At 47.6% G+C, this 13,480-nt stretch overlaps 1 protein-coding gene and 1 long non-coding RNA gene across 13 annotated transcripts in view; one reads left to right on the forward strand and one right to left on the reverse strand.

The window, feature by feature from the left end:
• Positions 1-1,891: 1,891 nt before the first annotated feature.
• Positions 1,892-9,224, reverse strand: LOC133272475 (collagen alpha-2(VIII) chain-like). 6 transcript variants are annotated; one of them, XR_009744433.1, is made up of 5 exons: positions 8,476-8,572; positions 7,271-7,459; positions 6,352-6,483; positions 3,716-3,918; positions 1,892-3,627 (listed from the first exon to the last, which is right to left on the reverse strand). XR_009744433.1 is itself a non-coding variant. In XM_061459609.1 (3 exons), exons 1-2 carry the CDS (start codon positions 8,335-8,337, stop codon positions 6,362-6,364), a joined length of 534 nt encoding a protein of 177 aa, XP_061315593.1. In that variant the 5' UTR covers positions 8,338-8,400; the 3' UTR covers positions 3,639-3,918; positions 6,352-6,361. The 6 variants fall into 6 exon arrangements, 1 of the variants encoding a protein (XP_061315593.1); XR_009744436.1 differs by lacking the exons at positions 7,271-7,459; positions 8,476-8,572 and adding an exon at positions 9,130-9,224; XR_009744437.1 differs by lacking the exons at positions 7,271-7,459; positions 8,476-8,572 and adding an exon at positions 8,977-9,048.
• LOC133272476 (uncharacterized) overlaps positions 8,385-13,480 on the forward strand; it is a 30,177-nt gene continuing 25,081 nt past the window's right edge. For 3 of the 7 annotated variants that reach the window (XR_009744439.1, XR_009744438.1, XR_009744440.1), the window contains exons 1-2: positions 8,385-8,544; positions 9,296-9,346. This is a non-coding gene — a long non-coding RNA (uncharacterized LOC133272476). Of the gene's footprint in view, positions 8,545-9,094; positions 9,160-9,179; positions 9,203-9,295; positions 9,347-13,480 lie in introns of those variants that run through there. The other 4 variants (XR_009744441.1, XR_009744442.1, XR_009744443.1 and 1 more) reach the window with 4 other exon arrangements.

Below are 13,480 nucleotides of genomic sequence, written 5' to 3' on the forward strand. Positions count from 1 at the left end.
TGATGGAGGGAAGGGAAATCTCTCGAAAATATGACAGATTTGTAAAGCAGAGGAGAGGCAGATGTGCGGGATGTTTGCAAACGCTGCTTCTCGGGGGGGGGGGGGGGGGGGGTGCCGGGGCCGGTGCTCGGTGACCCGGGCACCTGCTGCCGGGGCCGGTGCCGAGGGCCGGGAACGGGGCTGGGGTGAAGGCCGGGGAAGATGCGGAGTGGCGGGTGCACGGAGAGGGTTAATATTGTAACTAGGGAACAGCCGGTTAAGCACAACATCTAGAGCTCTGTAGTGAAAGTCCATCAGAAAGAGTGTAATCAATCAAAACTAACCAGGACATCCCTTCATTTTATTCTCCGAGGAGGCTGGGGCTGGGGGATTACAGACCCGATCTCACTCGGTTTCTCTCTCCTGACAGCCCCGCTTGTCTCTCCGCGTTCCCCGAACCCCGTCTAATTGAGAGGTGCGGGCTAATGATCTGAAACTCTTTTATAGCGTTTGGGTCAGTGTGATAAATAATGTGATAAATAATGTAGGATTAAATTACTAGGCCAGATACCGCTCCTGAAAACTTTACTGAGGCTTAAATATCCCATTACGTGACTTTCATTTATTTTAATTTTGCAGTGGTATTTGCATACAATTTTTTTTTTCCAACCCCCCCCCCCCCCCCCCTTCCCCCGTTGCTGCTCTTTTGGATACACAATGCCTGGTGATCATTGTAATTTCCTAGAATTAGTTACTTCTTTGGAAACGGTCGATAGTCAAATCAATAAAATGGCTTGTAAAACTAGGGAGGTATAGGTTTCAACTGGGGGGTGGGGGGGTGGGGGAGAAGAATCGCTCATTTTCCACTTCTTGTTGACGTGCCCAGCGTCTCTTTTGACTGGGGTTAACTCTGTGTGCTCCATCGGAACAGATGCCGTATAGAGCTGCTCCCTCAAGATCATTTGTTTCCTTGATGGGGGAACATTTCTGAGCAGAACATATTGGTTGCCATAGAGAAAGAAATAAAAGGAAGAACACTAGTCACATTAAGCTATATGTTTGTGCACTGGGCTTTAGATAAAAGGACCTCGGTTCAAGCCAAGGGAGAACGGGGCCAAAGCACAGCTCCTTAGCTTCACTAAAACTAGCTTTATTTTGGTTTGGACTTTTACGGTTGAAACATGTAAGCTAATTTTTATTGGCTGTCGTTAATTTTATACGCTACGGCTTGCTGAACAAAATCAACTTTCGGAGCGCTACGTCAGGCGACTGACGACCGCCAGGGGGCGCCATGGACGGCCTCGTCCGTCTCTACACCACCCCCCCCCCCCCCCCCGGCCCGTCCTGGGAAGGGGAGTAAGGGGGGCAGGTTTGGTTGTCCTCCAGTCCAGGCCTTTGCTCCCCAATTCCCCCCAGGCACCACGGCCGGGAGAGGAGAGCCCCAAAATTCCCGGGGCCGGCAAGGCGGTAGCCGAGTGGAGTGTATAGGAACTGCGGGCTGGGGGAATCGGGGTGGGAAAGGAGATGAGGGAGGTTGCTGCCCATTAAAAGGCCGCCCCAAAAGTGGTCCGGTTGGTGCGATGCCTCCAACCGACCCGGGGCCTGCGAAGGAGCGAGAGCAGCTCATTAAACACAGGCACGGGCATGGAAGCTGGGGAGAGCCTGAGGTGCCACGCAGGTTTGGCTGGGTTTTTTTGTCCCACGTAAGGCACTTAAGCCCCTGAGGGTGCTGTAAAGCAACTCGTTTTGTTTGTGTTTTTTTTTACATCATTTAATATTTAATCACAGTATTAAACATCGAAAAGTAGCTTTTTTTTTATTTTCTTTCTTTTTCTCTGCCCACCCCCAAGGTGGCCCCTCCTTCTATGTTTCCCCCCAAACTTCTCTACCTGTGAGTGCCAGCGTCGCCCCCCCTGTTTCCCGCCCTGCCTGCACCGGCCGCACACCGGGCACACGTTGTCGCCGCCCGGGACACTCGCGGACACCAACCTCAACTAAAACCGACACACATCGACGGCGGCCGCAACTCGGCACCGCTCCGGCTCTCTGTCCCTTTCCAAACACACGTAGGCTCAGTCCCTTACCCCAGGCGCCCTCTTCTTTCCTCCGTTTCCCTCCTAAGTGGCTGCAAGAGTGGGTAGGAAGGAGAAATTTAGTTTTTCTTGCGGTATTCCTCCCTAAACACGGTACGATGCTGGGCACACGGACAAGCGTGGCTGCAGCATCCCCTAGCGCACCTGCAAGGGGGGGAGGGGGAATGTCCCCGGCAGCCCCCGGAGCGGGAGGTGGGAAGAGGTGGCCCCGGGGCTGAGGGGAGAATTGAAGCCACTTTGTTCCCCTCCTCTGGAGCCCCAGCAGTTTCCGTCCGACTGGGAAAGTTTTATTCCTTGCCTCCATAAAGGAAAGACCAATTGGAGCCCTGGAAATCACACAGCCCATAAATATGATAGATCCTGGCAAGATGAGCTCCCCGCCTAAAAACCTAACACTTACACACACATACAGAAAAAGATGGGGAAAAAAAAAAATGATGGGGGGGGGGAGAGAAAAGAAATTGAAGAGAGGAAACGACCTACACGAACATAAACTTTTCATTTAAAGTGTTTGTGGGTCTTCGTTTGGAAAACGGAGTCGAGTCTCCGTCTGTATTGACCGTGCGGGAAAAAGATTGAGATATTTACATGAACAAAACTTTCCACCTACCACGTTTGGCGAAATAAGCACTAGCAATATTCCAGACTAGTAAAACACATTTCCAGAGCGCAATTCTTCTCAGAAACGTGGTCGCTTACTCGAGATTTGCCGTAGTTAAGTGAACATTTCCCTCGCCTCATCAGCGGGTGGGTTTTTGAGTTGGAAGAGACCCCGCAAAGTCCATCAGCTCGGTTTTGGGACAAAGCGGATTTCCTCCCCCCCGGTTCCCTCTGCCTCCCCTCACCCCCCAGTCCCCCCAAGTGTGCCCTGCGTTGTATTTTTAATAGCACCAAAGTTCGAAGCGCAGCTCCCTGCGCTGTGCCTCCCTCAGTCAGCAGCTTCGGGGTACCGCAAGCGACCAGCAAAAACTTCAGGCTAAATAGAGCAACAAGTTAACTCGGCAAAGCTCGAACTACTTTGCTGCCTGACCTCCAAAAAGCCTGGATCGGCCAGGATTGCCGGGTCTCCGCACCTCAATTGTAAGAGTGCTACAGGGAGCAATTTTTTTCCATTCCCCCCCCCCCCCCCCCCCCCGCTCCCTTTCATTTAATAAATGCCTATTTTGTTCGAAGGGACGCCTCTGGAAGAGGGATGTAAGAAGCGATGCTGTAGCTGAGCTAGGGAAAGAAAGTAGAGTGTTTACCGTCTTGAGTATTCCTTTACTTCTAGTGGGAAATGATTAGGTATCTACTGATATAACCGTGGGGACCGAATGTCTAATTAGCATGCCCAAATTAAAATGTTAAACATAAAGACATACTCCGTATACAGCCTGCTATATGTAAAACTCATCCGGGCATAATCCAGCAGTCAGCTGGAAGAGCGAAGTTGACTGGCTTCCAGAGCCGCAGCCGCCTTGGCTAATGGGATCTGCCCGGGGTTTCTCAAGCTTCCCCCCACTGTAGTTCATAGGAGCCGGGTGGTAGCTGCCCCGGGAATGTTACACTAACCAGCCTGGAGGAAAGAGCAAAACACATGGGTTACTTTTAAAGGCTGGCGATAATAACGGGACACAATAGGCAGGCGGATCATCTCTCCGCACCTTTTATTCTGAAGGCTTCACTCGGAATCTTATTTTTTCTTTTGAGTATAACAGAGCACCTCGGGTTCTGTAAGAAATTAGGACAATAACACAGAACCGCCCTTGCAAAGCGGGAGAGCTGTTAAATCCGGGGTCCTTTGCTTCCCAGCCGCATAATTCTGGTATTTCCCGAGGTGTCATGCTCGGCGTTCACCTCTCACGGACTGTAAGGAAAGTTGCCAAATGAATGGAAGAATCTATCTGTTGTCTTGAGCTCAACGGAGACACATTACGTATGATGGAAAGCTAATGCTCCCACCGATGTTAAAATCAGAGGGCTATATAGTTCCAATCCAGCTTCTTGAACATGTAGATTTTTATTTATAAGAATTATTGTGCATGTAGCGACGTAAAAAGGGGATTTACAAGTTGGAGCCTTTTAAAGGAGACTGTGAAAACCTTATCCCCGCTTTTATTAAACATGATATCATCCCGATTTGCGTGCTTGCCATCTCAATAGCGTTTCACACATGAAAAAAAAGAAAGGGGGGGGGGGGGGGGGGAAGAAAGATCCATATGCATTTCATAGATTTTTCTTTTAGGTGCATAAGGACTGGCAGTCTCTTAGTGGATAAGAGGGTGAATAATTGTGATACACCAGGAAACAGTTCGTGCAGTTTGGCAGGTCTGGTTTTTATTATTAGATTTTTTGACATTTGAACTTGGCTATTGTCTGAGGAGCTCAGTGCAGATTGCAGTAGGTCAACCTTAAGGCTGCTCTTTTTGGCATTGCACACAAACACGCACACGCTCTCTGTTCTCGTTGCGTGAATGCAGCAGCTCCAGTTTTACCGGGCTTTTTCTTTTTTTTTTTAAGGCACACCTATTTATATTTATCTAATCCGCTTGGGCTTTTCATGGTCGTGTGGTTAGTTTGTAGGCGCGTTCGTTTTACACCCGTTCCTCCCATCTCTGTATTTGTGCCTGATGCTGGATACTTCTAAGTACTCAGTCGCTTTTACAGCAGTATAATTCCAGCATCACGATGTTTGATAAAAGGGACTTACGGTAGCCCTGGGATTAAATGACATATTTCCCTGCCGCTTCGCTCAACTCCATCATGACTCCTACAGTCAAAAGTTAACTTTATTCATCATCTTCTCGCATTTATTCCCTCTTTCCCTCTCGGAATTCAGTCCCGCCGCCCGACTTCTGAAACAATTTCTTGCCGCTAGCGAAGAGCTGGGGGGGGGATCGGAGGGGGGAGGGGGGAAAAAGGGGGAGGGTAAAGGCGGGGACCCGAAATACCGGCGGGGGCCCCGCCACCACCCAGCGGCCTCCCCTCCTCTGCCGGCCTTTCCGCGAGCGCGAAGCTGGCCGCGGGCGCGCAGCGGTGTCAGAAAACGCCCGCCCAGGCGGGGCGCGAGGGGAGAGGGAGCCACTGCCAGGCAGGCAAAATGCGAAATAGGGATGGATCCCCCACCGGGGTGGGAGGAGGGAGCGGGAAAACTGGATCAAGTCCGGCAGGAGAGTCAGTTTGTCCTGGGAAAACCCAGAGACTGGGTCCAAATGACTTTTCCCAGGAGTGATTTGCGACTCTATCTCCTCCTTCCCTCGTTTGGTTGCTGCTGTTTTAAACTGAGGCTCTTCCCTCAACTGCTCGGTTGCAGGGACTCAGGCCGAACAACAGCCGATCTCTTCTTCTAGCAGTCTTTCATTTAAACATGTATCTATCTACATATGTAACTGTACGGATATATAGGTATACGTAAGCTCAGACGTACATACGCCTAGATTTGTTCCTCTCTCCCCTTCACCCCTCCTTCCTTCTTTATCAAGCGCCTGATAACGCGGTTAAGGCTGGTTATTTGAACTCTCAGATCAGCATGCAGAAATGTAATTGCAACGTTTTTCATCAGGAAAGAAAAGGAGGAGTAAGGGGGGGAAGCCCTCCCCCCTAGACACCCAGTGCTCGGTAATCGCTGAGTCACCGTACTGGGGGTCAGTGGGTAAACACGAAGAAGAAAGCAGCATCTTATTGAAAACCCCTGCGCAAACCGCATCCCTTCTCATCTCCAGCTTGGAGATCCCTCCCTCCCCTCCTTCCTCCCCTGGATTTATTAATTCGGACTTGGAATAAAGTGTCTCAAGTGCGGCCAGAGCCCTCTTTCTGGGGACTGGGTGTCCTTCTCAGGCGCAGTGGGACCCGCTTTGTTGCGGGGAGGGGGAACAGGAAGGGAAAAATAGGAGGGAGAAAATCAACATTAAACTGCTATTTAAGCTGCTGGGAGTCATTTTAAGGGGGAGAGGTGAGGAGGAGGAAAAGGGGAAGCACCGGTCAGTTCACCTAGGGATGTAAAGGAAGAGAAAGCTTTCTTCGGGGCTGGGCTCTGGGCATGTTTATTCCTGTTTAAACGCTATTGTTCCTGCCAGCCTGTGACACAAACAGAAGGGATGGGGGGGGGTGGGGTGGGGGTGGTGGTGGTGGCTGGAACAAAGCTGCTCAAACCCAAGGAACCCCCAAAGGCGGAGGAATACTTTCTTTCTTCTCTTTAAAAATGTATGTGACATGACTTTCTGTTTGAGGTTGTTTTATGGGTGTCCCCCCTACCCTCTTCCTGTGAGCTGAGCGGAGTAGCTGGCTGTGATTCACTTACCAGGGCCCGTTTAAGGAGGAACATGTTCCCCCAGGTGGGTGCCAGGGAGCCTCGCAGGGACAGCCAGCTTCTCGGGCCCCTGGGCTGCCGGTGGGTTGAAGGAGCAGACTTGGAATCGGTTTGCGTCAAGGCCTGCAGTGGGAAACAAAGAGGCAGAAATGTTGTGAGCCCAAGGAGAGCCTGAAATACAGAGAGGCATTGAGCTTCCCAGAGATGCTTCAGCTTCTCAGTGGGGGACAGAGCAGGATCCTTTTTGGGCTGGCTCTGTGCAGTTGAGGGCTGGACTGTACAGCCCACACTGAATCAGAGGCATTGTGTGCAAATGAATAATCTCACATTGTTTTGAGATGCTGTTATTGTACTTAGGGTCGGGGGGAGGCGGGGGTTATATTTTGTGTGTGTGTGTGCCTGTGGATCTGTGTGCTTTTGAAAGGTGAGTGCAGATTGCAATAGTTGCTGCTCTGTTTTTGTTTGTCAAACAGGGCCCTTCTCTTGGGAGAGGGGCATGTGGCAGATCCCAGCCCAGGATTACATTAATCAAAGCATTATTTCCCCAGGGGTGTGCAGCACAAATGATAGTAAATCCTAATAAAATTGGATCGCTGAGAAATTGAACGCTTAAAGTAATCTGCTCTGCCTGATAAAAACTTCAAATTTATAAGATATTATGCATCCCCACCCCCAAACACCTTAGGTATCATTGCTATGCGTGTGTATTATACAGCTATCTGTAGTAGAGAAATCACTGCTCAGTTTAACAGGCTCATCACTATTGAATATATACGTACACATAGATATGTGTGTGCAAGCACACTTGTATTGCATACACACAAATGCAGAGTCATTAAATAAGCAAAAATCTGCATGCACATAATAATAATGACCATGGTCAGTGTTTTAAGGACATTGCATTGGCCACTTTTGCTGTGGCAGGTGCTGTAGAAGGCTGGAATGAGGCTGTACATGGTTGTGTACCAGCACTGTAGTCTTGCCTGGGGACTCTGTTTTCTCTTGCTTTTTAGTGATGCTTACCATGGGCCTCTGTGGTGGCACCTGCGATCTCAGCCCCACTACGAGCAGCTTTACTTTTTAAAGCTGATACCATGGGCTGGTAGGGAAATAATAACAATAATAAAATAATACATTCACATGAACATCTGAAGCTGTGGTTAGAAAGCTTCTGAGAGGACGAGCTTCAAAAGGAAGCTGCCTTGGACCAGGCGGGTATAATTGAAACAAGGAAAGGTGTTCCCAGGCCGTTATTCTGCCTTGGACATGCACAGTGCTGCACCCACAGCCCCTCTGCGCAGGGCCAGGCCACTGCCTCCCGTTGCTTCTTGGCAAGGGCCAGTGAAGGCTGGGGTAGCTGCTGGCCACTCGCTAGCTTCAGACCCTCAGTCTCAGCTACTTCCTCTCTGCAGAAGGAAAGTTTGTTTGTAATTGCAGCCGTAGGACATGACAGTAAGCTCAAAGAGACCCACTGTCCAGCAGGGAAAAAATAATAAATTGCTTCCTCCCTCTAAAAGACCGCTGCACTTCCAAAAGTGAAAGGGGCAGAAGGCATTTCCACTCACCCAGATGAAACTCTTTGAAAGGCTGCGAGCTTCCCCCGCAGTTATAAATGCCGATCATTCTTCCTACCCCCGCCCTCCCGGCAGCCCATCCGGCCGTGACACTCCGTTTCCCCCCGCGGGAGCCGGCCCCTCCGAGGACCTCCACTCGTGACCGTGACCGGTCCTGCCCAGCGACCCCGCACGCCTCTCCCTGCCCTTTATTTCCTGGAATCGCTAGGCAGACCGAAGGTGGCTTATCCTTTCTCCTGGAGTGGGGTTTTCCTGCCTGTCCCTTCCCCGGGGGCTTGCGGAGAGGGCCCTGTCCTGCCCCTCCTGCCTGTGAGCAGGGAGAGGGGGGAAGCTGAGCCCTCTCACAGCCCCGAAATGACGCAGCCCCTGCTCCAGCATCGTCTCCCGTTTGGGCTGGCTCCATTTCAGGAGCGCCGTCTCCCCCCACCCCCTTCTTCCCAGCCTTCTTCCTTCCTCCTCCTCCTCGCCTCACCGTCACTCTCAAACACCCCCCCCCCCCCCGACCGCTTCCCCCCGACGCCCCAAACTCCTTCTTCAGGACCGTGGGATGCTGGTGAGCTCTGGTGAGAGTTGCCGGTCTCCATTTCCAAGCGGGGAGCCGCCGGGAGCGGTGAGGCAGCCGGGCCGGGGGGAGCAGCGGGGGAGGGGGGCTGGGGGGAGGCGATGAATGAAGGAGGGGTAGAGGGAGCGGCCCCTCACCTCCCCCCCCACCCCCCATTTGGAGCACCCCCGCTCCCGGGAAGGGGAAGCCTCCGCACCCCGCCCGCTCCTGCCCGCCGCCGACACGGCGTAGCGGCGGCTCCGCGCTCCTCCGTACGCTTCCTCCCCCCAACAGCCGGCAGCGCTGCCCCGCTCCCCTCGACGGGGCTCCCGCCCTTCCCCGCAAGACTCCACTCGGCTTCCCCCACGCGTGTGCGGAGCGTGCGGGTGGGGACCCACTCACCCCGCCACTGACGGTGCCTCCTTTCCTCTACTCCCCTCTTATCCTAAAAGAGCCCGCACCCCACCCACCATCCCCCAAAAAACCCATTCATTTGCATACCGTTTGGCACCCTCGCTCGGTATATCCCCCTTCTTTTTTATCTCCCTTCCACTCCCTCCCAGACCGATTCCTTCCCCCCCCCCCCCCCCCCGCCTTTTCTCCCGCATCCCGGGTGCAACCGGATGACAAAAATCAAAGCTGGTTCCAATTTACCCCGGTTGTCTTCCTTTGAGCCCCCGTAAGGTAGGTGTGGGGGAATACTGCTCTCCCACTCCCCGTGCGCTCAGTAAGGTGCCTTCCTCCCCTCCTTACCCTAACCTTCCCCGCTTTCCTGTCCTTAATTGGCTCTGTCTTGATGATGTGCACTTGTTTTGTTTAGCCTATTTTACCATTGAGGACGAGATAGGCAGAAAAAGGAGCGTTTGACTTGGTATGTCTCTCAGATTTGTTTTTTCTTTTTTACCCTCTCCCCCCCTTCCGAGGTTAATTTGCATTTGAGGTCTAATTCATATTTCAAAATCCTGGCGTTTGAGGATTGTATAGGAACAGGGAATTCATTTCTGTTTCTGAGGAGGAATCTCTCCTGTATTTGCTCTTCTGTGTATAATTTCATTGTGTTCACAAGTGACAGGGATTTGCATCAGTTATTTTGCAAATTTCAGTGTTGTTTTTTTTTTCATAAAATTTAGAGAGAAAAAAATATCTTATTTTGCAAATTGCAGAGAGCAAACACTGGGAACTGCAAAAGGAGCATATGTTATTAACAATGTTACAAACTTAAACTTTAAGGCACAGACTATAAATTCATATAAACGTGTTAATCTGCATTCCTTGGAGTTGGATTTCTAGCTCCCAAGCATCTGTTTTTGATGACTATTAGAGAAAGTCGTCTGTGGAAATACTGAGGTATATTTATAGTTCCTTACTATTTACAGGTGATTTTGCTGCTGTTTGCTACTCTTGCTCCAGCACTTTATAATACTTCACTCCTGAAAGGCATTTCATAGGGTTAAATGCTGTTTTACTCATTAAAGATTTCCAGCCTGTCCAGGTGTAAGTTCCATCCACATCTCTGGAAATAGTTATCTGGCCATGTGGACTTTATGGAAAGCTTATAAAAGATACGTGGTCATATAAAAAAATTCTGGTTTATATCCACAGTTCTTTCAGTTCTTTGGATGTGATGAAGGGTCCATCTATGTTTAGGCCTTTATAGGTCTGTTAAGGACTTCCTTCCCATCTTTTGTTAGCATCTATAAAATGAATTTTATTTATATATATAATGGTTACATGAATGGCATACGTTGCATAATATGCATATGAGGCATTTTGAGTATTTCTGCCTGCACACACGTTTATTTTTCACAAGCGTGTATGTGTGCGTGCATGTGTGTTTATACACGTGTGTGGTGAAATACATTCTGGGAGGGAAAGCTACTCAAAATAAGAACGTTCATAAAGGAAAAGCTGTTAAGGTAGTTCACTGGGAGTTTGCATCTAGTGCCTTGCAAAAGTCCCGTAAGTTACAGGCTTCACTGTAAATATCTACATACACCCCCATCTCAGCGTAAAAATATTTGTGCTTATATTTGTCTTTCGAGAGCTAACGAAGCAGGGCTATGAATTATGCCTAAAAAGATGCTACAGAGATAAACATGTATAAAATAGTAATGGAATATGGAATTTTATATAATGCCAACTACTTTAGCAAGATTCTTGGCATAAGCAATTTAGTGCAATTTCATTTGTCTGAACCAGAATGATATTACAAAGTGAATTAATAGAACATTAGTACTGAAAAAAAAAAGAAACACTCCTTCCTTTGAAATATGAAGTGCCACTAACTTGAGATGAAACCTGAAAGTCAGTGAATAATATATGGGAAATATTAATATTTTAAATGTATCATATTTAAAATTGCTGTGAACTTAAACAAGGTTTCATATCAAGAAAAAACAAGTAATTCATTTTAGGCTCCAATTTCATATGCAACATTTTACAAATGAAGCAATTCACTAAAGAAGTGAAGTCAAGTATGTAAGCATATTTTGTTATTTTGCACATGAAATATGGTCATTATGGAATATGAATTTAATTTGGGAAGTGATAAAAAAGAACATTTATTTTATTTTTCTGCTGTGCTGCAAGGAAAACATTTTTAAGCAGCTGATTAATGAGATGAAATGAATTGATATGGCCCATCATACCTGCCTGGGCTTTTATACCTTGTGAAACTTCACCACAACGGGACCTTTATAAAAAGTATAAAGTGAAGTAATGCAATCATATTTTAAATTTAGAATGGGAGTTGATGCGATTCAACTTGATGTTGTAAAAAGCGAGCCCTCTGGCACTTGGCATTACATGATTTAAAAATTACTCCTGCAAGGAAGGTTAGTAGAAAGCAGGTAGCAGGGTTGAAGCCCAGCATGAAAGCTCGGGCAAATTGCAGTACCACCGCCTGCCTTGCAGTTAGTTTTAGTAGGGAGAAAGCGTAGCCCTTGGTTAACTCCTCAGTACACAGCCTGTTGACTCCAGTGTTTGACACTGCCCTGCTTCAACAAGCTGGTACAGCTCAGCCTCTGGAAGACAAATCTTGTGCCCCTTAAGATGAGTTAAATCCTGCTTGTCCTGTTCATTGAAGCCATCCAGAGGTTTGCCTCCTTGGAATGAGCAGGATCTGACCCTCTGTACCTCCATGAGACCTTCATATCAGCTGAGAGATTATTTTTGCATTTGTTTGGTGTGGATGGAGTTAGGTCTGAGGGCCACATTGACCTTGTCCTAGTGCCTAAGCCTTCTAAAGGTTAGATCCTACCCAGCTTGGCTCCGGCCAACCAGGCCAGCCCCAATGGTAGTCGCTACATATGGTACACAGAATACATATGACTGGGCATTTTGAACAGTTGGGCAAAAAAAAGGTGTCTTTGCACCATTGGGAAGTGCTGGGTGTGTATGAGCTTGTGAAAAGAGCACTTGCATGCTCTAGGGAAGACTAAGGCTGTCATGAGGACTGTAAGCACTTAGGGGCTGTCTTACTGATGGACAGCACAAAGCATGGTTAGTCCATAACCTGTTTCCCACTAGGAGCTAGTCACAGGTGCCACAAAAGAAGGCAGGTTGTTGGTGATGGGGGGACACGCTTGACACCTGCCACACAGCGGATCTCTTTCTGGCCACTTTTGCCCAAAGCCCTGGGACATTTGCTATTATTCTCTCAATTATCTCAGACTAATTTCAGTAGCTCGTGTTTTCATTACAAATGTCAGTGCCCTTCTGAAATTGGCTACTGGTATTTTGGGTTCAGAATAACTGTGATGGGGAAGAAACCCCTCAACTTTTCCTCTTTAAACAGTTTCACCATTTTATCACAATTTGTTTAAATATACATTTCTCTACTGTGAAATAACCTTTCTTTCCACATTTATACCCATATGCACAATGCTAGCTCATAGCAGAAACAACATTTTAAAACACTGTGTCATGCTTATAGGATAATTATTAACCTTGTCAGAATAAAAAGCATACTAAAAGTACTCCATACAAAGGTTTGTGCCTTAACGTTTTTGAAAGTTTTTTTTTAAAGTAATCAGAGATGTCACAACAGAGGGAGGAACTATACAATACATAGCACATAGTAAAAGTATATGAATCCTACAGGACTATTTAGAAATATGCGATTATTTTCTTTCTCCTTTTGGTTAGCAGGTTGCTTGATGAAAAGGTATGTTTTTGTTTGTATTCCTGCTTGTGTCTTAGAGTTCTATGAAGATGATGTGAAACTGCAAATTCCAAATTTTAGTTGCTGTAGATGATATAAAAATAAGGAAAAGAAATGTTCCTGCCATGCGTCTGGAGGGATAAATATACAAAGTCACGCAATCTGATAGCAGAAAGAATAGCTATTTGATGATAAACCTAACACTAAATACAAACAGAATAATATTGTTCTAGTGAGAAATATAGCAAATAAAAAGGTATGACAAAAATACAGGTTTGAAACTCTCTCTGTTTAGATCTTTTCCAGTTGAATGTTCATTTTTAATGTTTTGTGACCACTGAGATACAATTAGCGAACAAGTTACCTGAAACTTAGCTGTCTCAATTTTCATGTCCCATATCTAGAAATCCAAAAATGTAGCCTGTATTAACCCCATTTAACTTTAGGAAGGTGTTTTTACTGGTCATTGAGTGGATTTTCTTGAGACCTGATTCTTCATGCTCAAACTTGTGCTGAAATGGATGGGATATGTTAGCAGGGTTTGTAGGGTCATTTACTTATTTTGTGCAGGAGGGCTAGCCTTGTCATACTGGGGGTTCATACAGGTGTAGGAAAGGGGTACTTCAGGAAAGGGACTATTTTTCAAGGGCATTGGGTGTTTACGCCTTCATTTGACTTCAGTGAGAACTGTGAAAAGTCAGTATTATATAAAAAATGTGGCCACTTTTCTTTAGGAACTCAAATGTGGGCCCAGAAATCTGACTTCTGGTACCTCTGGCTGAAAAAAAAAAGCAAAGCGGAAAAAAAAAAGCAAAATACTATCACTGGAAATTTCTGTTTTTA

The sequence above is a fragment of the Pezoporus flaviventris genome, unplaced genomic scaffold (genome assembly GCF_033815535.1).
Source record: "Pezoporus flaviventris isolate CSIRO_AGI_PZ_B2104156 unplaced genomic scaffold, CSIRO_AGI_Pfla_v1 ptg000030l, whole genome shotgun sequence".
NCBI lineage: Eukaryota > Metazoa > Chordata > Aves > Psittaciformes > Psittacidae > Pezoporus > Pezoporus flaviventris.

Excerpts from the sequence above, each read along its gene's own strand:
- LOC133272475 (XM_061459609.1), bottom strand. The coding sequence starts at position 8,337 with ATGGAGCCAGCCCAAACGGGAGACGATGCTGGAGCAGGGGCTGCGTCA. Across the intron at positions 6,484-7,925 it reads TTTCAAAGAGTTTCATCTGG|GCCTTGACGCAAACCGATTC; the intron begins GTGAGTGGAAAT and ends TTCCCACTGCAG.